The sequence below is a fragment of the Saccostrea cucullata genome, unplaced genomic scaffold, assembly GCF_032062105.1.
Source record: "Saccostrea cucullata isolate Sc308-1 unplaced genomic scaffold, CSIRO_AGI_Scuc_v1 ctg6098, whole genome shotgun sequence".
NCBI classification, from domain to species: domain Eukaryota; kingdom Metazoa; phylum Mollusca; class Bivalvia; order Ostreida; family Ostreidae; genus Saccostrea; species Saccostrea cuccullata.
This window is the reverse complement of record NW_026928954.1, coordinates 1-27,287: the sequence shown is the minus strand read 5'-3', so window position 1 is coordinate 27,287 and position 27,287 is coordinate 1. Positions and strand designations below refer to the sequence as shown.

The following is a 27,287-nucleotide window of genomic DNA, read 5'->3' as shown; positions in this document are numbered from 1 at the left end:
AAACGTCCCTGTTAGGGAGTTGAAGGGTTGGCCCCTTAATATTTCTTTTGCTAATAGCTCAAAAATGAAAAAAGATTTTCTGAATAGTTGTCGTACAAAAAATTGTCAGAATCATAAGAGCTTGAAAATGAGATCCCGAAAAAGGGGCTGGGCACTCGAATAAGGGGCCAAGAGGGGCCGGCCAAAAGTCTTCAATCAATAACTCTTTATCAGTTTATATTTTGTAATACATTACTGAAGCAAAGATGTTTATCTCAACCATCTACAACTATACATTATGATTTTTATGTCGTATGGTACAAAATTAGGGGTCACAAGGGGCCAGAATGCTAAATTCTTTACGCTTTATATCTCGAAAGGGAGAAATATTTTGATAAGCAATATTGAACAAAAGATGTTCAAAATAATGTTCTGAACAGTATGCTACCTTTCATTTTTTGCTAAACATACCCATTAAGGAGTTGAAGGGTTAGCCCCTAAATATTTCTTTTGCTAATAGCTCAAAAATGAAAAAAGATTTTCTGAATAGTTGTTGAACAAAAAATGTTCAAAATCTTAAGAGCTTTAAGATGACATGAATTAAAAGGGCCGATTCCTAAAATAAGGGGGTGTTAGGGGCAAAAGGCCGATTTTTTAAAGTCTTTAATGTTCAATGTCTTTTTACAGATTGTGGTAAATCATTATTTTAGAATGAAAATCGCAATCAAAATCTTATCTCATCTCAACAAGAATTGGACGGAAGACCCACTCGTTGCTTGCAACGAGATCGTATCTAGTTAAGGTCTTCCGTCTTCAGCGGAAGACCTTCTTGTTATTCTTAGGTTTCTTTTCCACTATTTTTATTAAGGTCTTCCGTTTCAGACGGAAGACCTTATAGTGATTCTACTGTTTTTTTCTTTTTATTATTATTATTATTATTTTGCCTTTTTGTTTTGACGATTTCTCAGAGATGACTGGACGGATTCTCATGAAATTTTCAGGGATAATGGAGAGTAACAATATCTTTCAGATGCAGTTTTCAGTTTTTCAAAAGTCACTTCCGGTCGTCAGACATGTCCAATTTCCGTTTTTTTTCAAAAAAGTTTTGTCCGAGTCATATCTCAGAAACGGTAAAAGATTAAGACACCAAACTTATATGATTAATAGATCTTGATAAGTAAGCAAAACCAATCGGGGTAAGGTTGTCTGCCGTCACTTCCGGTCGTTACAGGAAGTGATCAAAGAAATCGAAAATTTAAACTTTTCTTTTTTGAAACTTTTTTTGCATCACATTATAGCATCTTGTTTGTAGTTTCGAAATATATCAGTCCCACCGGAAACAAAAACGACAACTTCCGGTTATAAGAGAAAAACTGCATATTTTCAGTATTTTTCTCTCCCATAAATATTTTTTATACGTAATGTATTTGAAATGATTTTTTGATATGTTATTCAGACTGCAGATGTCTACAGTAACCTGAAATATCTTTGTAAAATTCACTTCCGGTCGCGTGATTTTCTGTCCTCAAAATGAGAAGTTATCATAGCTAGATCTCGTAAACGATAAGAGATTAAAGCACCACAGTTATATAAGTGGTAGATCTTGATAAGTAGGCAAGTTCAGTTGGGATACGATTTTCCGCCGTCACTTCCAGTCGTCACAGGAAGTGATCCAAAAATCAAAATTTTAAACTTTTCTTGCGTGAAACATTTTTTGCATCACATTATAACATCTTATTTGTATTTTTGAAATATATCAGTCCCACCGGAAACTAAAACGACAACTTCCGGTTATAAGAGAAAAACTACATAATTTGTGTATTTTTCTTTCCCATAAATATTTTTTATACATAAAGTAGTTGTAGTGATTTTTAGATATGTTACATAGACTGCATATGTCTACAGTAACCTCAAATATCTTTGTAAAATTCACTTCCGGTCGCGTGATTTTCTGTCCTCAATATGAGAAGTTATCACAAAGAGATCTCGGAAACGGTAAGAGATGGAGACGCCAAACTTGAATGAGTAATAGATCTTGATAAGTAAGGAGACTCATTAGGGTTAAGATCGTTCGCCGTCATTTCCGGTCGTCACAGGAATTGATCAAAGAAATCAGAAATTTCAGCTTTTCTTTTTGGAATACTTCTCGGCATCACATTATTGCATCTTATTGGTTGTTCTGATATATGTTCGTCCCACCAGAAACAAAAACGGCAACTTCCGGTTATGAGAGAAAAACTGCATAAATTCAGTATCATACTATCCCATAGATATCTTTTATAGAAAGAGTATTTGAAATGATTTTAGAACATGTAATTCAGACATTCAGAACTGCAAATGTCTAGAGTAACTAGAAATATCTGTTAAAAATTGATTTCCGGTCTCATGATTTCCTATTCTCCAACTGAGTAGTTAACATAACCCGATCTTGGTTATGGTAACACATCAAGACACTTAACTTATATGAATAATAAACCTTGAAGAGTGAACAACAGAAATAGGGATAAATGTCTCCGCCGTCACTTCCGGTCGTCACAGGATGTGATTTGAAAAATCGAAAATTCCAACTTTTTTCTTTCCAATTTTTTTTTCATAACTTTATTGCATCTAATTAGTAGTTTTGAAATATATCAGCTCCACCAAAAAAAAAAAAAAAATAAAAACAACAAAAACTTCCAATTATAAGAAATAAAACAACACCAAAGGTCAAAAAGTCAAGGTCATTGGAAATGTATTTAAATTGCTTATATATGCCACATAACCTTGACCTTTGAGTTTGATGTTTGACCTTGACCTTTGACCTTGACCCTTACCCAAGATTTATTTTTTTTTATATTTAGCTTGATACAGGTTCAAGTGTTAAAGTCGAGTTTAAAAGGATTTTGAATGACCTTGACCTTTGACCTTGATAAATGACCTTGACCTTTGACCTCATTGACCCAAAGGTCACAATCAAGCTTGAGTCCATGGGGATGTTTACATCTCTCACTTTAACAAATGCTTATATACCCCCCCCCTTTGTTTTTCTTTTTTTTTAATCAATAGGAACCTAGAAAACTTTTCTACAGTTCAAACGACGCCGCAGATCGACATGAAATTTAAGGATTGCAGTAGAAGACACATCAAAGAAAGTGTCCTGAGTGTTTAACAGTGAGTCTCTGAAGTATATAATGAAATTCTAATGAGTATCGGCAACAACTATTTTTTTTTCTGTCTGAAATTTAGGTGCTAATGAGCATAAAAATTAATTAAAGCTTGCATTGGGTATTTCTTCACTTTTTGTCAATAACATTCGACTCTCCTGCTCAAATACGAAATTTTAATACCAAGTATTCTTGATCTCCTTTGTATGTAGAGTTTATTTCAATTTTATTTACATTGAATATTAATTGAATGAATCTAGGAAATAGCGATTTTTCCCTACCAAATCAATTTCTACGCAATTTAGATAGCTTAGATAAATTGGAGTTACCTCGCTTTGAACGGCGTGGTGTAGAGAAAATGTCCATGACTCACAACTGCATGAGATGCTTTGACCTATGACCTTGAAGAGTAGGTCAAGGTCAATGGAAAACTAGGGAAATTGTCGATTTAAGCTTAAAATCCAAATGACCTTGACCTTTGACCTTGACCTTTGACCCCTTACTCAAAAAGTAATAAAGAAATATTCATTACCTTTATCTAGATTCAGCTTCAAGTGTTAATCTCAAGTTTATCTCTCTCTCTCTTTTGGATGACTTTGACTTTGATAAATGACCCCTTATTGATCCAAAAGTCACAATCAAGTTTAATGTCGTTGAGGTATTTGCAACTCTTACTCTAACAAATGCTTATATCCCCCCCCCCCTCCTTTCTTAAAAAAAAAATCAACAGCAGTATAGAGAAAATGTCTACAATTCAAAAAACACGATATATCGACATAAGATTCGGAGTAAAAGCAAGAAAAGACCTTAATGAAAGTGTCCTTAGAGTTTTAAGGTGAGTCTCTAAAATATAATGAAATTCTAGTGAAAATCGGCAAAATCTGCATTTTTTTTTCTGTCTGAAATTTTGTATTGTTGAGCATAAAAATTAATTAAAGCCCGTATTGGCTATTTCTGCAATTTTTTGTTAATATCATTCGATTCTCCTGCTCTATTACGACATTTTAATACCAAGTACTCTTGCTTTCTTTAGTGTATGGAATTTATTTCAATTTTATTTGGATTTAATATTAATAGAATGAATCTTGATTTCATTTGAAATTTGAAATTTTTTTCTAGAATAACACAATCCCAAGAAATAGCGACTTTCAGCATAGTAAAAGGAAAAATACACGTTTCTTCCCTGTGTTTTCCATCTAGAATCACATGTTTGGAATTTTATTTATGCTACTTACATTGAATTTCATGCCTGTTTCGGTCAGGAATGTTAAAACACGAACCCGATTCTCTGTTTTCCTTTTCCATTATTACAAACTGCCTTGCATCTCTCGCTCATGTTTCTCACATGCTCTTAAATAATTTATCGCCATCCATTTCAAACATAAAACAACTCAAATCGGATATTTTCAAACATCTCTTTAATACATGTATAATGCACATATGATGCAGGTACACATGGGACATTTCACAACGTTTTCACTTACGCTTCCGTCTTGATGCGCAGATCAAATGCATGTTATTCATATTATTAGGTATATCGTAATTTTAATCAGACCCTACCCCTTACATCTTAACTCGAAAACAATCTCATTCAAGCACATATATACACCTAGGAGCGTGTTACAATGTTTTGAACGTGCTCTCTTTGCGTGATCAATGAAATCATGGTTGTCCCCGAGTCGACTCGTATAATCCAGGAAGTCTGTTTAGAGTATATTTATACCAACTGCGAGCCCGATCAAAAATCCTAGCCTAGTAGAGAAATGAGAATTTTCCTGTTTTATTTATTTTCTTGCTTTTTTTCTACTTCTTTCAGCCCAAATGATATTGAAATGCTTCAAAAGGTAGAAAGGCCGATAATTGTTCACTGAACAACTAGTCTACTAGTTTATTATATGTCTGTCTTTTTTAAAATAGAAAAAAACATCCTGCATACAGATAAATAGAGGAGAACGGAAGACCTTCTTTGTTGCTGTAGCAACAAGAGTTTCTAGTTAAGGTCTTCCGTCTTCAGCGGAAGACCTTCTTGTTATTCTTAGGTTTCTTTTCCACAATTTTTAAGGTCTTCCGTTTCCAACGGAAGACCTTATTGTTTTCGTTCGGTTTCTTTTTCCCTATTATTATTTTTTTTTTCTTACCGATTTTTGTGCACGCGAGTTCTCGGAAACGGCTCGGTCGATTTTCACGAAACTTTCAGATCTGATAGATATTGGTCTGAACCTTATTGGAAATTTTTTATAAGTACGTCGTCACTTCCGGTCGTGAGATATGGACGATTTACTGATTTTAAGAGGGTCAGCTTGTCCGGGCAATCACTAAAAAACGAATGAAGATATTGACTTGAGATTTTCAGTGAAGGTAGAGGAAGGATTGCTGAATTGCCTTTTTGAGTCTATATCTTTCCAGCGCAAAAGGCGTTGAAGCTCTCTTGAGCTCGTTATAATTATCATTTTTCTGACCATCAAATTTTGTGCACGTGATTTCTCAAAGACTACTGGATGGATTTTTATGAAAATTGCAGGAACAATGTGTTGCTATCTGCAGTTATTATATCCTGGTGGTTTTTTGGAAATTCTTATCTGGTGCCGAGTTACGGACAATTTTCTGATTTTAAATTGACATTTTGTTCGCGGATAATCTAAAGAACGGTAAAAGATATCACTGTGAAACTTTCAGGGATTATAGATCGTGATAAGTACTATCCAAGACGCGATCTTTTGTGCGTCGTCTCTACTTCCTGATGTAACGACATGCAAAGAAAAAAAGTCAAATTTTTAAACTTTTTTGTTTTTCAATATTTTCAAATCATATTAGTATGGTTGATAGAAACATTTCTCATTAGGCTGAATATATAATTTGTTTGTAAATTGATGAATTCGAACTCGAGATATTAACATTCAAAAGTCTGAAGCGGGATCTTAATGGCGGCGGTCTCTGTCAATTCCGACATTTCGCAATAGGGGTTTACAGAGGCAGCTGAGCGTTTGCTTGAACGAAAGTAACATAAGGAGCAATGAAATGTGTAGGGATACTTGGATTGTCACGTCGTAGGTTCGTTGCAATTCGGTGTCAAACTACATTTATTATCCAAGGTTTACTTGCAAGTCTTCTTTAATAGGTTTTGGTTGTTTCTCAAAGTAGAAATAGAAAAGAATTAATGTGCAAATGAAGTACAATATCTATATCTTTTGTTTTGCATCACGGTAACACATAGCTTAAATCATAGTTATAATTAATAGTTTTTCAAGAATGTAGTAAGTAAAAAACGTGACCACTGTTTTCCCATGCACACTTGTGTCATATTAAATCAATAGAAGGGACAACTGTTACAATAAGAAAATATTTTATTTTTAAAGATAACAATTTTTCAAAGACAGTTTAATTGGCCTATATAAACATTTTATTTTCTCAATGCAAGTTATTGAACATAATGGAATCTTATTTTTTGACCCTCGTAGGGCGGTCGAGGCATTTTTTCTCAGTGAAACACACCACCTTTTTTATGAAAGTGTAAGTAATCGGAATAGTCAACCTTCGTGACTGAAAATGAAAAATTAACCATTCATAGCTGTTTCACTGCTTTAGTGTTATTTGCCTATATACGATATGTTACATGTATGTGTTATACTTTCCACACCTTAAAATTTAGGCGATAAGAACGCTCTTTTGTTATTTGATTAAAGCTATCTCACCTATTTAAATGAACATTCCAAGAGAAATTCGCTAAGATTTACTCGATGCGTTTGGCGCGAAATTATGAATAGTGACCCTTCTTTCATAATTCCAAGACAGATTAAATGTTGCAGAATTATATGTACAAACAAGTGAAGTAAGAGTAGTTGTTCAAATAGCGTAATCGATAAGCGTATTGGATTTTCACGCTAGCGACCCGTTTCAATTACCAGTGTGTCCAAAATATGTTTCATCCATTTTCAGCCCGATTTTATGGGTTATTTTTCAGAATCGGACGGAAGACCTACTCGTTGCTCGCAACGAGATCGTTTCTAGTTATTATTATTATTATTGTTTTTTTTTCTTACCGATTTTGTGCACGCGAGTTCTCGGAAACGGCTGGTTCGATTTTCATGAAACTTTCAGGACTGATAGAACATCAAACAAAGCTGATATATAATTTTTTGTTTTGATGACGTCACTTCCGGTTTGGAGATTTCCGCGATTTAGTGATTTTCAGAGGGTCAGTTTGTCCGCGAGTTTTCTCAGAAACGGCTCAGGAAAGAAACTTGAGTTTTTCAGCAATGATAGAGCAATATATGTAGATGTGACATACGTATTTCATTTTCACCGGAAGTGCTGCACGTCGGCGCGCGCTATGGCCAGAAAATAGACCTATCGCGAATTTCAAAATTTTTAACACATTTTCTACGATATCTTTTTGCCAGGAAATATTTCGTTAAAATATATAGAACAAAAGAAGTGTAGAATTTCAAGATCTTTCAAATGGTATCTCTAGAAAAGGGCTGGCACCTAAAATAAGAAGTTTTTCCTTTATATCTCAAAAAGTATTGAGAATTTGTAATACGTCAAAGAAGCAAAGTTGTTCAAAATGTCAAGCTAAATCTATTAGAGTCGTCAAAATACGTCCGTCGACGTCACTTCCGGCCAAACCGGAAGTAGTCGGAAAACGCGTATTTTTGCCGTTCTTGACAAGTATTTGGGTAACATATGTCTCTGGGAGCATAAAAATTAATTTTCTGTCCATCGTCATCACTTCCGGTCAAACCTGAAGTAGCAAAAACTGGCTTATTTTTACATTAATTAACATATTTTAAGAGTATTTAAACTATTTTTGGGCGTTATTACTCATTTCTTAAAAAAATGACAGTTACTTCCGATCAAACAGGACGGAAGACCTACTCGTTGCTTTGCAACGAGCTTTGCTCTAGTTATTTTTATTATTGTTTTTTTTTCTTACCGATTTTGTGCACGCGATTTCTCGGAAACGGCTTGATCGATTTTTATGAAACTTTCAGGACTGATGGAAAATCAATCAGACCTGATATATATTTTTTTATTTTTATGACGTCACTTCCGGTTTCGAGATTTTTTCGCGATTTAGTGATTTTCAGAGGGTCACATTGTCCAGCATTTTTCTCAAAAGTGCTTTTAGATAGAAACGTAAGATTTTCAGCGATGATAGAGCAACATGTGCTGATGTGACATACACCTTTCTTATTCTCCGGAAGTGCAGCACGTCGGCGCTCGCTAGGGCTCGAAAAAAGACCTATCGGGAATTTAGAAATTTTTCGCACAATTTTGGCAATATCTTTTTACACGTTAATATTTTCTAAAGACATATAGAACAAAAGTTGTGAAGAATGTCACCATCTTTCGAAATATATCAACGATAAGGGGCTGGCCCCTACAATAAAGGGCCAAAAGGGGCCGAAAGTTTTTCCTTCATATCTCAAAAAGTATTGAGAATTTGTAATACGTCAAAGAAGCAAAGTTGTTTAAAATATCAAGCTTTATCTAATGGCGTCGTCAAAATACGTCCAGCGCCGTCACTTCCGGTCAAACCGGAAGTAGTCAAAAATTGCATATGTTTGCTGTTCTTGACAGGTTTTTGGATATCATATGTCACTGGAAGCTTAAATCTTTATTTTTCGTCCATCGGCGTCACTTCCGGTCAAACCGGAAGTTGCCAAAAATGGCTTAATATTGCAATAATTATCATAAATTTTGAGGATTAAACCATTTTGGGACTTCATTACTCTTTATTTTTTTAAATGAAAGTTACTTCCGGTCAAACAGGACGGAAGACCTACTCGTTGCTTTGCAACGAGCTCGGCTCTAGTTATTATTATTATTCTTTTTCTCTGCACAAATTTTGTGCAGAAGATTTCTCAGAGATGGATCGATGGATTTGCTTCAAATTTTCAGGGTTGTTGCAGGATAATCTGAAGTTTATACCATTTGAAGGATTTTTTGAAAATCACTTCCGGTCTAGAGTTATCGCCCTTTTATTAAAATTCAGCGGACCTTCTTGTCCGTCATTGATCTCAGAAACCACTTGAGCTAGAGCGCTGAAATTTTCAGTGATGATAGAGGACATGTCCCCATGTTACTGGGAGTTTGGATAGTTTCCGGAAGTACCTAGTAATGGAAGCTCGGTAGGGGTCAAAATTTAGGATACAAATTATGAGTGATTTTTTCAAACATTTTTAATGATATCTTTTAAAATAGATTTATTTTGTAAAAACATACTGAACAATATTTGTGCAGAATGACAAGATCTTTAATATGATTCCATAACAAAAGTGCTGACTCATCACATTAAGGGTCAAAAGGGGCTAAAAGTCTTTTTTCGATAACTCTTTAACAGTCAATATTTTGTTATACATTAATGAAGCAAAAATGTTTATTTCAACAATCTACAGCTATATATCATTATATTTATGACGTATAGTACATAATTAGGGGCCACAAGGGGCCAGAAAGCTAAATCTTTGACGCTTTATATCTCGAAAGTGAGAAATATTTTGATAAGTAATATTGAACAAAAGATGCTCAAAATCATGTTCTGAACAATATGCAACCTTTCATTTTTCGCTAAACGTCCCCATTAGGGAGTTGAAGGGTTGGCCCCTAAATATTTCTTTTGCGAATAACTCGAAAACGAAAGAGAATCTCTGAATAGTTGTTGAACAAAAAGTGTTCAAAATTCTATGAGCTTTAAAACGAAATCCAGAAAAAAGGGCTGGATACTCAAATTAGGGGCCAAAAGGGGCTAAAAGTCTTTTTTTCGATAACTCTTTTACAGTCAATATTTTGTTACACATTAATGAAGCAAAAATGTATATCTCAACAATCTACAACTGAAGTTTTGATTTTAAAGTCGTACATTACATAATTAGGGGCCACAAGGGGCCAGAAGGCTAAATCTTTGATGTATACATCTCGAAAGTAAGAAATATTTTGACAAGTAATATTGAACAAAAGATGTTCAAAATTTTGTTCTGAACAATATGCAACATTTCATTTTTCTCTAAACGTCCCCATTAGGGAGTTGAAGGGTTGGCCCCTAAATATTTCTTTTCCGCATAACTCGAAAACAAAAAAGAATCTCTTAATAATTGTTGAACAAAAAGTGCTCAAAATCCTAAGAGCTTTAAGATGAAATCCAGGAAAAGGGGCTGGGCACTCAAATTAGGGGCCGAAAGGGGCTAAAAGTCCTTTTCCGATAACTCTTTAACAGTCAATAATTTTTTATACATTACTGAAGCAAAAATGTTTATTTCAACAATCTACAAGTGTATTTTATAATTTTAAAGTCGTACATTACATAATTAGGGGCCACAAGGGGCCAGAAGGCTAAATGTTTGACGCTTTGTGTCTTGAAGGTGAGAAATATTTTGATAAGTAATACTGAACAAAAGATGTTCAAAATAATGTTCTGAGCAATATGCAACCTTTCATTTTTTGCTAAACGTCCCCATTAAGGAGTTGATGGGTTGGCCCCTAAATATTTCTGTTGCGAATAACTCGAAAACGAAAACGCATCTCTGAATAGTTGTTGAACAAAAAGTGATCAGAATCCGAAGAGCTTTCAGATGATATGAAGAAAAAAGGGCTGATCCCTAATGTTAGGGGCCGTGAGGGGCCAAAAGTCGAACTTTTAAGTTTTAAATGTTCACTGTCTTTTTACAGGTTATGGAGGCAAAATCGTTCTTCTTCATAATCTTTATCATTGTTTTAGAATGAAAATCGCAATCAAAAACTTATCTTATCTTATCAAGAATCGGACGGAAGACCCACTCGTTGCTCGCAACGAGATCGTATCTAGTTATTAAGGTCTTCCGTCTTCAGCGGAAGACCTTCTTGTTATTCTTAGGTTTCTTTTCCACTATTTTTAAGGTCTTCTGTCTTCAGCGAAAGACCTTACTGTTATTCTTAGGTTTCTTTTCCACTATTTTTATTATTATTGTTTTTTTTTCTTACCGATTTTGTGCACGCGAGTTCTCGGAAACGGCTCGCTCGATTTTCATGAAACTTTCAGAACTGATAGAAAATCAAACAAAGCTGATATATAATTTTTTGTTTTGATGACGTCACTTCCGGTTTTGAGATTTTCGCGATTTAGTGATTTTCAAAGGGTCACTTTGTCCGGCATTTTTCTCAAAAAGCACTTAACACAGAAGCATGAAATTTTCAGCGATGATAGAGCAACATGTGCTGATGTGACACACATCTTTCTTATTCTCCGGAAGTGCAGCACGTCGGCGCTCGCTATGGCTCCAAAAAAGATCCATCGGGAATTTAGAAATTCTTTTACACATTTTTGGCAATATCTTTTTACACGTTAATATTTTGTAAAGACATATGGAACAAAAGTTGTGAAGAATGTCACGATCTTTCGAAAAATATCAACAATAAGGGGCTGGCCCCTACAATAAAGGGCCAAAAGGGGCCGAAAGTTTTTCCTTTATATCTCAAAAAGTATTGAGAATTTGTAATACGTCAAAGAAGCAAAGTTATTTAAAATATCAAGCTTTATCTAATGGCGTCGTCAAAATACGTCCGGCAACGTCACTTCCGGTCAAACCGGAAGTTGTCAAAATTGCATATTTTTGCTGTACTTGACAGGTTTTTGGATATCATATGTCATTGGAAGCTAAAATCTTAATTTTCCGTCCGTCGACGTTACTTCCGGTCAAACCGGAATTTCCCAAAAATGGCTTAATTTTGCAATAATTAACATAGATTTGGAGGATTAAACCATTTTGGGACTTCATAACTCTTTATTTTTTTTTAATGACAGTTATTTCCGGTCAAACAGGACGGAAGACCTACTCGTTGCTTTGCAACGAGCTCGGCTCTAGTTAAGGTCTTCCGTCTTCAGCGGAAGACCTTACTGTTATTCTTAGGTTTCTTTTCCACTATTTTTAAGGTTTTCCGTCTTCAGCGGAAGACCTTCTTGTTATTCTTAGGTTTCTTTTCCACTATCTTTATTATTATTATTGTTTTTTTTCTTACCGATTTTGTGCACGCGATTTCTCGGAAACGGCTGGTTCGATTTTCATGAAACTTTCAGGACTGATAGAACATCAAGCAGATCTGATATATAATTTTTTGTTTTGATGACGTCACTTCCGGTTTTGAGATTTTCGCGATTTAGTGATTTTTAGAGGGTCACTTTGTCCGGCATTTTTCTCAAAAAGCACTTAACACAGAAGCATGAAATTTTCAGCGATGATAGAGCAACATGTGCTGATGTGACACACGCCTCTCTTTTTTCTCCGGAAGTGCAGCACGTCGGCGCTCGCTATGGCTCGAAAAAAGTTATATTGAGGATTTTGAAATTTTTGACACCTTTTCTACAATATCTTTTTACATGTTAATATTTTGTAAAAACATATAGAACAAAACTTGTAGAAAATATCACGATCTTTCGAAAAGTATCAACGACAAAGGGCTGGCCCCTATAATAAAGGGCCAAAAGGGGCCGAAAGTTTTTCCTATATATCTCAAAAAGTATTGCGAATTTGTAATACGTTAAAGAAGCAAAGTTGTTCAAAATGTCAAACTTTATCCAATGAGGTCATCAAAATACGTCCGGCGACGTCACTCCCGGTCAAACCGGAAGTAGTCAAAAATTGCCTATTTTTGCTGTTCTTTACAGGTTTTTGGATATCATATGTCACTGGAAGCTTAAATCTTAATTTTCCGTCCGTCGACGTCACTTCCGGTCAAACCGGAAGTAGCCAAAAATAGCTTATTTTGAAGGCTTTAATACAAAATTGAAATTATAAAATATCTGGAGACTACTTAGCTCATTGCTTTCTTTTGTTCACGTCACTTCTGGCACTTCCGGTCAAAACCGGACGGAAGACCTACTCGTTGCTTTGCAACGAGCTCGGCTCTAGTTCCTATTATTATTTTTTTTCTTACCGATTTTGTGCACGCGAGTTCTCGGAAACGGCTCGATGGATTTGCATGAAACTTTCCGGACTGATAGAACATTATAAAATCTAGATATAAATTTTTTTATTTTGATTACGTCACTTGCGGTTTGGAGATTTTCGCGATTTTGTCATTTTTAGAGGGTCATTTTCTCCGGCAATGTTCTCAAAAAGCATTGAAGATAGAATTATGAAATTTTCAGTGATGATAGATCAACCTTCGGAAAAGTGCATTGAGTATATCATTTTCACCGGAAGTAGGTAGCGCCGGCGCTAGCTGTGGTCCGAAAAATGTCTTATCAAGAATTTCAAAATTTTTAACACCTTTTCTATGATAACATTTTACCTAGAAATATTTTGTTAAAACATATTGAACAAAAAATGTGAAGAATTCTAAGATCTTTCAAATGATATCTTGAAAAAAGGGCTGACCCCTTAAATAAGGGATCTAGAGGGGCCACAAGTTTTTTCTTGATATCTCAAAAAGTATTGACAATTTGTAATACGTCAAAGAAGCGAAGTTGTTCAAAATGTCAAGCTTTATCTACTTAGGTTGTCAAAATTCGTCCGTCATTGTCACTTCCGGTCAAACCGGAAGTAGTCGGAAAATACGTATTATTGCCGTTCTTGAAGTTTTTGGATAACATATGTCTCTGGGAGCATAAAAATTAATTTTCTGTCTGTCATCGTCACTTCCGGTCAAACCGGAAGTGGTCAAAAATAGCTTACTTCGTAGGTTTTTATGCAAAATTGAAATTTTAAAGTCACTGCAGACGACTTAGCTCATTGCTTTCTTTTGTTGATGTCACTTCCAGCAGTTCCGGTCAAAACCGGACGGAAGACCTACTCGTTGCTTTGCAACGAGCTTTGCTCTAGTTATTATTTTTATTGTTTTTTTTTCTTACCGATTTTGTGTACACGATTTATCAGAAACGGCTCGCTCGATGTTCATGAAACTTTCAGGACTGATAGAACATCAAACAAAGCTGATATAAAATTTTTTGTTTTGATGACGTCACTTCCGGTTTTGAGATTTTTGCGATTTAGTGATTTTCAGGGGGTCAGTTTGTCCGCGAGTTTTCTCAAAAACGGCTTAAGTTAGAAACTTGAGTTTCTGAGCAATGATAGAGCAATGTCTGTAGATGTGACATACGCATTTCATTTTTACCGGAAGTTCTGCACGCCGACGCTCGCTATGATCCAAAAAAGGGCATGTCGAGAATTTTAAAATTTCTAACACCTTTTCTTCGATATCTTTTCACATACAGATATTTTGTAAAGACATAGAGAACAAAAGAAGTGTAGAATTACATGATCTTTCAAATGATATCTCAAAAAAAGGGCTGGCCCCTAAAATAAAGGGCCTAGAGGGGCCGAAAGTTTTTCATTTATATCTCAGAAAGTATTGAGAATTTGTAATACGTCTAAAAAGCAAAGTTGTTCAAAATGTCAAGCTTAATCTATTGGAGTCGTCTAAATGCGTCCGGCGACGTCACTTCCGGTCATACCGGAAGTCGCCAGAATATGCATATTTTTGCCGTTCTTGAAATATTTTTGGGTAATAGATGTATCTGGAAGCATAAAACTTAATTTTCTGTCCGTTGAAATCACTTCCAATCAAACCGGAAATGATCGGAAGTAGCCAAAAATAGCTTATTTTTGAAGGTTTAAATGCAAAATCAAAATTATAAAGTCAATGAAGACCACTTAGCTCATTTGCTTTCATTTGTTGACGTCAATTCCGGTCAAAACAGGACGGAAGACCTACTTGTTGCTTTGCAACGACCTTTGCTCCAGTTATTATTAATTCCTTTTCTCTGCACAAATGTTGTGCAGAAGATTTCTCAGAGATGGCTCGATGGATTTGCTTCAAATTTTCAGGGTTGTTGCAGGATAATCAGAAGTTTATACCATTTGAAGGATTTTCTGAAAATCACTTCCGGTCTAGAGTTATCGCCCTTTTATTAAAATTTAGCGGACCTTCTTGTCCGTCATTGATCTCAGAAACGACTTGAGCTAGAGCGCTGAAATTTTCAGTGATGATAGAGGACATGTCCCCATGTTACTGGGAGTTTGGATAATTTCCGGAAGTACTTAGCATGGAAGCTCGGTAGGGGTCAAAATTTAGGATACAAAAAATTATGAGTGATTTTTTGAGATATTTTTAATGATATCTTTTAAAATAGATTTATTTTGTTAAAACATACTGAACAATATTTGTGCAGAATGACAAGATCTTTAATATGATTCCATGAAAAAAGTGCTGACTCATCACATTAAGGGCCAAAAGGGGCTAAAAGTCTTTTTTCGATAACTCTTTAACAGTCAATATTTTGTTATACATTACTGAAGCAAATATGTTTATCTCAACAATCTACTCCTGTATATTATGATTTTAATGTCGTACATTACATAATTAGGGGCCACAAGGGGCCAGAAAGCTAAATCTTTGACGCTTTATATCTCGAAACTGAGAAATATTTTGAAAAGTTATATTGAACAAAAGATGTTCAAAATTATGTTCTGAACAATATGCAACCTTTTATTTTTCGCCAAACGTCCCCATCAGTTAGTTGGAGGGTTGGCCCCTAAATATTTCTTTTGCAAATAACTCGAAGACAAAAAAGAATCTCTGAATAGTTGTTGAACAAAAAGTGTTCAATATCCTGAGAGCATCAAGATAACATCCAGAAAAAAGGGGCTGGGCACTCTTATTAGGGGCCAAGAGGGGCCAAAACTCTTCAATCGATAACTATTTATCAGGCAGTATTTTGTTAAAAGTTACTGAAGCAAAAATGTTAATCGCAACAATCTGCAACTATATATTAAGATTTCATGTCATATGGTACATAATTAGGGGCCAAAAGGGGCCAGAATGCCAAATCTTTGACGCTTTATATCTCAAAAGTGGGAAATATTTTGATAAGTAATATTGAACAAAAGATGTTCAAAATCATGTTCTGAACAATATGCAACCTTTTATTCTTCGCTAAACATCCATATTAAAAAGTTGAAGGGCTGGCCCCTGAATATTTCTTATGCAAAATAACTCGAAAACAAAAAAAAAATCTCTGAATAGTTGTTGAACAAAAAGTGATCAAAATCCTGAGACTGTTAAGATGATATGAAGAAAAAAGGGCTGATCCCCTATAGAAGGGGCCCTGAAGATCCAAAATTCGATTTTTTAAGTCTTTAATTTTCATAGCCTTTTTGCAGATTATGGAAAATCATTATTTTAGAATGAAAATCTCAATCAAAATCTTTTCTCATCTCATAAAGAATCGGACGGAAGACCCACTCGTTGCTCGCAACGATATCGTATCTAGTTAAGGTCTTCCGTCTTGAGCGGAAGACCTTCTTTGTTATTCGTTTGTTTCTTTTCCACTGTTTTTAGGGTCTTCCGTCTTCAGCGGAAGACCCTTCTATTATTCTTATGTTTCTTTTTCATTTTCTTATTATTCTTTTTCTCTGCACAAATTTTGTGCAGAAGATTTCTCAAAGATGGCTCGATGGATTTGCTTCAAATTTTCAGGGTTGTTGCAGGATAATCTGAAGTTAATATTATTTGAAGGATTTTTTGAAAATCACTTCCGGTCTAGAGTTATCGCCCTTTTATTAAAATTTAGCGGACCTTCTTGTCCGTCATTGATCTCAGAAACGACTTGAGCTAGAGCGCTGAAATTTTCAGTGATGATAGAGGACATGTCCCCATGTTACTGGAAGTTTGGATAGTTTCCGGAAGTACCTAGTATGGAAGCTCCGTAGGGGTCAAAATTTAGGATACAAACTATGAGTGAATTTTTCAGACATTTTTAATGATATCTTTTAAAATAGAATTATTTTGTTAAAACATACTGAACAACATTTGTGCAGAATGACAAGATCTTTAATATGATTCCATGAAAAAAGTGCTGACTCAAATTAAGGGCCAAAAGGGGCTAAAAGTCTTTTTCGATAACTCTTTTACAGTCAATATTTTGTGATACATTAATGAAGCAAATATGTTTATCTCAACAATCTACAACTGTATATTATGATTTTAATATCGTATGGTACATAATTAGGGGCCACAAGGGGCCAGAATGATAAATCTTTGATGCTTTATATCTCGAAAGTGAGAAATATTTTGATAATTAATATTGAACAAAAGATGTTCAAAATCATGTTCTGAACAATATGCAACCTTTCAATTTTCGCTAAACGTCCCCATTAGGGAGTTGAAGGGTTGGCCCCTAAATATTTCTTTTGCGAATAACTCGAAAACGAAAAAGAATCTCTGAATAGTTATTGAACAAAAAGTGTTCAAAATCCTACGAGCTTTAAGATGAAATCCAGAAAAAGGGGCTGGACACTCAAATTAGGGGCCGAGAGGGGCTAAAAGTCTTTTTTCAATAACTCTTTAACAGTCAATATTTTGTTATACATTACGCAGTTATGATAAGGCTGTCCGAAGGCTTAAAATGACTTAAAAATATACATTTTATTTTGAGCTTGATTTTAATTTCAATATGTGATCCTTGCTTGAAATTGCAGTCAACTTGAGATAACAGTTTAATCAGGTATTATAATAAAGCATTTCTGTGATGTCAGGTGACTGTGTTGATCACGTGACGGACATTTTTGATATTCTTAAATGTTGCACAAAAATCGCTTCGGCACAAGTGCAAAATGAAAATATTGTGCAAAATTTGTTACATAGATCAATTAATCGTTATCCCTGGTACATAAAAAGTGCTGGGGGCAGGTTTAATTTTTACTTCTTGAGAAAATATTTTACGATAAATTAAAATTACCAACGTACAGAGGGGTATTTTCCACACTTTATCGCGATTTATACAAAAACGGATAAATATAACACAATGCTTTTTATTTGGTTATATAACATATATTTATTATGTCACTGTTGCACAATATAGACGTCATGCATATATACAGTTAGAACAATGTTATCAGCACTGGTACAGTTAAAATATGATAGAGTTAGTACTTGGTATATCCACTGGAAGCCAAACCAGTAACTAGTACAGGGGGGCACAAAGTTTGTATAGTGGTACGTCTGAAACGTTTGTATAAAGTTCTTGTTCTGTCCTCCGCCTGTCCAGTCTTAGAATATATAAATCATCCTAATATTAATTATTGATTATGGTCAGTTAATATTATTAAGCCATTTCCGATTCAATTAAATATTAAATACCAATAATGGATACTGACCACGTAAATGCTCAGATATTGATCTTTGATTTAATTATGATAATTCATCAACGCTGACCAATAATAATTAACATTAATATTTACAACAATATTAACTACATCAAACACATAATTAGTAAATGATAAATAGAGTGTAAATAATGTGCGTAAGAACCTAAATGGCTCTCAAGGACATATAAGGTTTATTATGCCTTATACACATATGTCCTTATTAAACAAATATACGAAACACAATATATATTAATATGTAGTTTATTTATATATACGGTATGGTCCAATTGTGTTACATTCCTCCCACACAAGAGATGAATTAGTTTAATTCATAATCGATGGAATTGGAACTCGTGGATTTTTCCATGTTAATTTATGCCATTTTTGATTTGTAAGTATCGGCATAATGTTATTCTCATCATGTTAGACGAGAAGTAATATATAGAATGGTTAAATAGTTACAACACATAGGTTACGAGACAATAAAGTCTTCCACCAACTGGAATACGAACAACACAGTAATTGTATGTTTCATTAAACATTAGTCTCGAAATGAACAGACTGTCCAATATTTACGATCCTCGGCTCTTTTTCGAAAGAGGGATCGACTTACGCAAGTGTTTATTTACAATGCAGCGGGGTCATCGGTTTTCGGTGTTAATACATCCGTCCTTAGTTTCGGATACAGCTTCGTAATGGTGTCGACAGGGTCAACTCCAGCGATGAAAGCAGTAGTTGGTGATGGTGCAGATGCCTTATTGTGTCTGCTAGTGTTATCTTCACTAGGGTATTCAATCGCCACCAATTTGAGTTGTTTCTTCTCTCCGCCTGCTTTCTTAACCTTTTGCCAAAATCTACTTGACCAACGCCTTTTACATTTATAATAGATAATAAATAGAATCCCCAGGATTAAAGCGATGCTGATTATTAAAATAGAATAAACCCAATTTGTCCAACCCGCATTAGTTAGAGGATTAACAGAATCAATACTTGTCAATTCATTAACCAGTCTGTCCATTGGTACTGTCTCAAGGTCTTGTAATTTAGCAGGTATCTTGACATCAGACAAATTATCAAATTTTGAGTGCAGAGGCTTCCAAAGCTTAACAGAAGAATATTATATGAACTCACAAAAGTTTGCAAGGTATTAGTGATATTAGATCTACTTTCTTGATGATAATGGGGAGGGAGAGTTAATTCATTTGTGACAGCATAAGCTTTTTGCAATACAAGAACTTGAATAAGAGGTCTAGCAACAAAATCAGTAGTCAGTGTAGTATGACCATGTTCAGAAATTTTCACAAATGGCAGTTCAGTTTGGGTAGACACTATCCAATGTCCATCAGTTATATATTTAGCAATTGGTAATATCATTCGTAGTTTAACAATTACTTTACAGAATTTTGTTTTTATTTTTCAGTTTGTCTTAATGCAAGAACAAAGATATCACATATACATCAACTGTGGTTTTGTATAGCTTTATACTTTCAGTTCCTTACTATAACCAAGATACGAAAGCGAAATTTGCTTGATGCAGTAAGGAATAGAAAATTGCGTACATTTATACTCTTATATTAATTTTGAAAGAGTTTTAAAGAGAGTTCGAATATCATTTCTATTTCCTCTATGTTTTTTCTTAATTGTCTTTTTACGCTTCATCTGACATTCGTTAATATCCATAAGTGAATCGTCACTTTCTCGATCATTTGTCTGTCATTATTGTTTTGTTTTAGACGTTTAGAAAGCTCATATAACGGGATGTCATCTTCAGAAGAAGAGTTTTCTCTTTCCCTTCTATATTTTTGGGCTAATTTTGCAAGGGGTATATTTTCTTCGTCATTGCTACTTACACTATCATGACTCATTGATATTGGTTCATTTTCTGATTCATTGTTTGACATGTAATCTCTGTTTGGGTTTACAGCATCATTTAAGGTGTTAGTTTCATCTTTTATATTTTGATTTTCGAACTCTTGGTTTGTAGAGACGTTATTGTCTGATTTGTGATCATCAGATTCCGATTCTGATTCTGGGGGCATTACATAAGCGGCTTTACGCAGAGGTTTTCCGTGGTCATTTTGAGGTATTTCCCATTCATCGATTTTCGCTAATCGCAGTAATTCTTTATGCGCTTTCGTCACTTTGCCATCTAATTGACATTTGATTTTAAATGTTACCGGCGAAATTTGCTCAATTATTCTATAGAATGGTTTCCATTTAGATTGAAGCTTACTCCGTCTTTGATTATTTTTATAGTAAACTGGGTCCCCGATCTTTAATTCAACATCTACCGCATTTCTGTTTGCATATTTTGCTTGTCTTCGTTTAGATCGTTTTAAAATTCTATGGACCATTGTAAAGGATTTATGCTGTTGTTCTAACGCGATTTTATGTGGATCTTCTCCCATATATCTGCGGCGCGGTTGCAGAATATTGTCTATTGGCATAATTACATCTCGATTATAAAGTAAATAAAATGGAGAGAAAGATGATGATTCATTGATGTTAAATCGAACTGCGGCTGTTTGATTAAGAAAAATATCCCAAGTTGTTAAATTGTCTTCTAACTTTTTAGCCAATACATCATGAAGTGTTCGATGGAATCTTTCAACTTTTGCATTGCTTTGAGGATGGTAGTATGACGTTTTTACATGCGAGATAGTTAATTCTTTCAAAGTTTCTCTAACTGCCTTATTTTCATTTTCCGTGCCATTGTCAGTTATAATTTCTAAGGGAGCACCAAATCTTGGAAATATTTCTTCAATGATCAAATGTGCGATAGTCTCGGCGGTTTTATCTGGGACTGCAAAAGCTTCAGGCCAGCCAGAGTAAAGATCTACAAATCCGACAATATATTTGTTTCCCGATAATGACTTCGGATACGGACCTGATAGATCTAAACCAATTTTTGCAAATGGAAATGGCGGAACATCTGTTTCTTGAATTGTCGGCTTTATCTTTTTAAGGTTTCGTGTAGCACACTTTACACATTTACCGACATAGTCATACAATTCTTTATACAAATTAGGCCAGTAATACTTTTGTCTGATCGCGTCGAATGTTTTGTCGATTCCTAAATGACCATTATCATCGTGATACTGTTTAATTACAGGTAGTCGATAATGCGCTGGCACGTAGAGTCTTATGATCGGATCGTTATCGGCATTCGACAGATAATACAACACTTCATCAATAATGAGATGTTTATCACTTATTGATTTCTTTGCTGTGCCCTGTTGCAATTGACGGGCAATGCGAATTATTTCAGAATCTTTAGATTGTTCTTCAGTTACATTTACTTCCGTGCTTTAACTTAACTTGATTTGAGGTTTAAACGGAATGTCAGGCTCATCTATGTCATAACGTACATAATCTTTAGGATTTATCGCGTTTGAATTGATGAAATTGATTTCTAAAGAGTTCTCGTGCACGTCCGGTTCATTCTGTTCATTTTTAATTTCATTTTCAGATGGGATTAACGCGTTTGTTTATGGAGTTCTAGATAGCAAATCTGCGCAAGTATTTTCAGTTCCCGGAATATATTCTATTTGACAATTGTATCCGGCGATACCTAAAGCCCATAACTGGATTTTCTTATTTTTCATTGGAGCTTCTAACAAGTATTTTAATGGTTTGTGATCAGTTCGAATGACAAATTTAGCATTGTGCAAATAGTGATCAAATTTCTGGAGTGCAAAGTGAATTGCATATGCTTCTTTTTCTACTGTAGACCATCGCGTTTGGGTGTCACTTAATTTATGTGAAAGATAACAAATAGGTTTTTCATTTCTAATACCCAATATTTTCACTTCATTTTCCTGTTCGTTTTCATCTAGTGGTTGGGCTAAACACGCGCCTATTGCTGTATCAGAAGCATCCGTGTAGAGAATATACTCTTTATTTGGATTGGGAATTGATAAAAGTGGCACTTGAGTTAGACTCTCTTTTAAGAAATCAAAAGCTTTTTGACAATCGTCATTCCATTTGAATCGTGCATATTTCTTTGTTAATGATACCAAGGGTTCCGCGATCTTTGAATCGACGGTAATAACTACACATACCGATAAAACTGCGTATTTCTTTTACAGTACTCGGTGAAGGTAAAGTGCGAATTGCAGCTACTTTATTCGGATCAGGTCTTATTCCTTCTTTATCAATAATGAACCCTAAATACTGAGTTTTCTCTTGAACAAAACTGCACTTTTTGGCTTTCAATTTTAACCCATGTTCTTTAAGTCGTTCCAATACAATTTGAATATGTTTTTCATGATCTTGAATGGTTTCTGAAAATATCAAAATATCGTCTAAATAAGCCAAAGCAAATGATTCTAGACCTGCTAGTACTGTGCTCATAAGTTCTGAAAATATTTGTGGAGCATTGCAAAGGCCAAAAGGCATTACATTAAATTCAAACAAACCTCTATGACGCACAAAAGCTGTTTTTTTCTTTATCTGCTTCGTCCATAAGTACTTGCCAATAACCCGACTTCAAATCCAATGATGTAAAATATTTTGATTTTCCTAACTGATCTAATAAATCGTCAATCAAGGGCAAGGGTCACGAATTTGTTTTTGTGATCTTATTTAGTTGTCTAAAGTCTACACAAAAACGTTTTGTTCCAACTTTCTTATCTACTACCATGATAGGAAAACTCCAAGGTGATTTTGAACGCCGCACTATGTTTGCGCTTAACATTTCATCGATTGCTTTATCTACGATCACTCGTTTATTCAACGGAGTTCGATACGTTTTCATTTTAATTGGTAAATGGTCACCTGTATCTATTTTCATTTTGATCGTATTAGTATGCCCTAAGTCTGCATCTGTTTTAGCAAATAGATCTTTATTTTGCATACAAAGTTTTTCAATTCTTCCTCTGTGCTCTGGGGAAACATTGAGTTCTGCTTTCAAGTCATTTATTTCTTTTTCTTTTTCTTTATTCTTATCAAGAACCGAGATGTTAATCGATTGATAATCTACAACATTTATTCGACCAATAATGCACCCTCTCTTGAGTTTGTAAGTTTTATTAGTATTGTTCACAACTAAAACCGGTATTTTACGCGATGATTTTGTTTTCGCGATTATGTTTCCTATCATAAGACCTGGTTCGTCAATAATGAAACCTTTATCTAAGGCATTTACTTCAACAACTTTGTTTAGAAAATTTGCGTGATCTTTATGTTTTGCAAAACAAACTGTCGCCGATTGCGGTCTTAAAATTGTTTTCTTTGAAGCTCTCAAAATTGATGCAATGTGAACATCTTCAACCATTGGAACATATGTTTTACCAATACGTAAACTGCCAAGATCAAAATAAAGTCGGACACCATTTTGGACTAGCCAGTCTCTACCCAAAATAAAAGACCTGTTTATATTTTGAACAACATAAAATTGATGAGACATTGTGAGACCTCCTACAACAAATTCAATTTGAGTACAACCTTCAATTTTCAAATCAGCGCCATTTACAGATTTCAAATTCACTTTTGGTTTTGAAAGTTTAAAAGGATTAGAAAGGGACCAATAAACATTTGAACTAACCAATGAAACAGCGGCGCCTGTATCTATAAGAGGTCTAAATCTTCTTTTCCCAATTTTGATAATACATGAATTTAGATTTTCTATTGAATTAACAGTCAAAGTGGGGAGATTCTTAACATTTTCAAAAATTTTCTTTTTCTTTAAATATTTCTTTTTCTTTAAATAGCTCCCCCCAAAGGTCCCATTTTGGGCGGAGCTTCTTAGTTTAACTCTTCCCAATTTTCTTCTTCAGCCTCTGCTGGTAGAGCATTAATAGCTTCAATTTTTCTCTTTTTATTTGGACATTCAGGACTGTAGTGTCCTCTTTTATTACAGGTCCAACATACAACTTCACTGCGAGATCGTTTTGTCTCAACTGCTAAAACTTTCTTAGGGGTGAATGTCTTTTTGACAAACTGTCTTGGTCGTTGTCCTTCGTTATGTCTGTTTCCCCTCTTATACCTATAATGGTCAACTTCCATCGGTTCTCTCGTGAAGGTTGCCGGGGCAAAATAATTTCTCCCAGTTCTTAATTGAAACCTTTGTTGCAAATTAAATTCGGCTCTTGCAGAATTTATTGCATCCTGCATGGTAGCAGGATTATCTTGCATGACATTTATTTTTAATCTGTCTGAATACAGACCATCGACAAAGAACCCAACAAGTTGGTTTTCTGTGACTCGCATATCTTGAGCACCTTGATATTCTTCCTCTGCTATGGAGAGCAACCGTTCAGCAAAGATCTGTACATTTTCAAATTTCTCTTGCTTAACTTGTCTCAGCAGCATAAAAGCATGCTGCGAATCTGTAATTTCTGCAAATCTCATGGAGAGTTCTGCCTTGAGGGTATCCCATTCTACCCTCTGATTTGCCTTGAAATACCTTTGAATAAAATCACTGACCGCCCCTGTACTAGTTTTGAAAGCTATCATTTTTACATTTTCAGCAGGAACCCCCTCTAGAAAAGCATGTTTTTCAATCGCTTTAATCCATCTCTTAAATAATTTTGGATCCCCATCAAAAGGTGTAATTTGATTAGTTCCCAAATTTTGATTAAAACTGTCCATCTTTATTGAAAGACCCTTTACAGCAGTTATAAATTCTTGCTCAGACATTTTTACAAGAGATTATGGTAGAGAAAATAAATACTTACAGAACGGAGAAGAAGTTACAGTTTTCGAATTCCAGTGGTCACCCGTTCGAAAACAAAACCAAATCCTGGTCACGGCACCAAATGAACGTCTATAACACAATGCTTTTGATTTGGTTATATAATATATTTATTATGTCACTGTTGCACAATATAGACACCATGCATATATACAGTTAGAACAATGTTATCAGCACTGGTACAGTTAAAATATGATAGAGTTAGTACTTGGTATATCCACTGGAAGCCAAACCAGTAACTAGTACAGGGGGGCACAAAGTTTGTATAGTGGTACGTCTGAAACGTTTGTATAAAGTTCTTGTTCTGTCCTCCGCCTGTCCAGTCTTAGAATATATAAATCATCCTAATATTAATTATTGATTATGGTCAGTTAATATTATTAAGCCATTTCCGATTCAATTAACTATTAAATACCAATAATGGATACTGACCACGTAAATGCTCAGATATTGATCTTTGATTTAATTATGATAATTCATCAACGCTGACCAATAATAATTAACATTAATATTTACAACAATATTAACTACATCAAACACATAATTAGTAAATGATAAATAAAGTGCAAATAATGTGCGTAAGAACCTAAATGGCTCTCAAGGACATATAAGGTTTATTATGCCTTATACACATATGTCCTTATTAAACAAATATACGAAACACAATATATATTAATATGTAGTTTATTTATATATACGGTATGGTCCAATTGTGTTACATAAACTACATACAATCCCCCAGCAAAATTCAGTTAGAAGACATAATTCTCTTTTAGATTCACGCAGATTATCTTCAATTTATCCTTGTCTTTCACTTGTGCCAGTCCAATATAAACACGATTCATAAATTCTAACTCTGTCTACGGAAGTGTAAGGGGAGCGTTTCAAACATAATCTTTTGCTATTGCTTGAATATATGCATATCGGACAAGCAAAAGGAATAGAGACATTTAAATATCAAATGTTAAACATTATAACAGCACACACAAGCTTAAAAAACAACCCTTACTCTTAAATTAAACACAAATCCCCATAATAAATTTACATGCCGTGTAATGATTATGACACTTTCCCCGTCATGTCAGCTCAAGCATGCAGTGACTTGACGTCATATTCTATTATGACGTCATATCTAGGTAGTTCAGAGAAGTAAATACAGTTTAAACAGTTTGATATTTTACGCGCAGTCTTATCCTAGCTGCGTACTGAAGCAAAAATGTTTATCTCAACAATCTACAACTGTATATTATGATTTTTATGTCGTATATTACATAATTAGGGGCTACAAGGGGCCAGAATGCTAAATCGTTGATGCAATATATCTCGAAAGTGAGAAATATTTTGACAAGTAATATTGAACAAAAGATGTTCAAAATCATGTTCTGAACAATATGCAACCTTTCATTTTTCGCTATATGTCCCAATTAGGGAGTTGAAGGGTTGGCCCCTAAATATTTCTTTTGCAAATAACTCAAAAACGAAAACGAGTCTCTGAATAGTTGTTGAACAAAAAGTGCTCAAAATCCTAAGAGCTTCAAAATGAGATCCAGAAAAAGGGGCTTGATACTCCAATTAGGGGCCAAAAGGGGTTAAAAGTCTTTTTTCGACAACTCTTTAACAATCAATATTTTGTTATACATTACTGAAGCAAAACTGTTTATTTCAACAATCTACAACTGTATATTATGATTTTTATGTCGTATATTACATAATTAGGGGCCACAAGTGGCCAGAAGGCTAAATCTTCGACGCTTTGTATCTCGGAAGTGAGAAATATTTTGATAAGTAATATTGAACAAAAGATGTTCAAAATCATGTTCTGAACAATATGCAATCTTTCATTTTTCGCTAAACGTCTCCATTAGAGAGTTGAAGGGTTGGCCCCTAAATATTTCTTTTGCAAATAACTCAAAAACGAAAAAGAATCTCTGAATAGTTGTTGAACAAAAAGTGCTCAAAATCCTACGAGCTTCAAAATGAAATCCAGGAAAAAGGGCTGGGTACTCAAATTAGGGGCCAAAAGGGGCTAAAAGTCTTTTTTCGACAACTCTTTAACAGTCAATATTTTGTTATACATTACTGAAGCAAAAATGTTTATTTCAACAATCTACAACTGTATATTATGATTTTAAAGTCGTACATTACATAATTAGGGGCCACAATGGGCCACAATGCTAAATCTTTGACGCTTTGTATCTCGAAAGTGAGAAATATTTTGATAAGTAATATTGAACAAAAGATGTTCAAAATCATGTTCTGAACAATATGCAATCTTTCATTTTTCGCTAAACGTCCCCATTAGGGAGTTGAAGGGCTGGTTCCTTAATATTTCTTTTCCGAATAACTCGA

At 34.6% G+C, this 27,287-nt stretch overlaps 1 protein-coding gene across 1 annotated transcript; it reads right to left on the bottom strand.

The window, feature by feature from the left end:
• Positions 1-23,989: 23,989 nt before the first annotated feature.
• On the bottom strand, positions 23,990-24,883 carry LOC134279379 (uncharacterized). The gene has a single exon (XM_062761778.1). It carries the CDS (start codon positions 24,881-24,883, stop codon positions 23,990-23,992), a length of 894 nt encoding a protein of 297 aa, XP_062617762.1.
• Between the last annotated feature and the right edge of the window lie 2,404 nt (positions 24,884-27,287).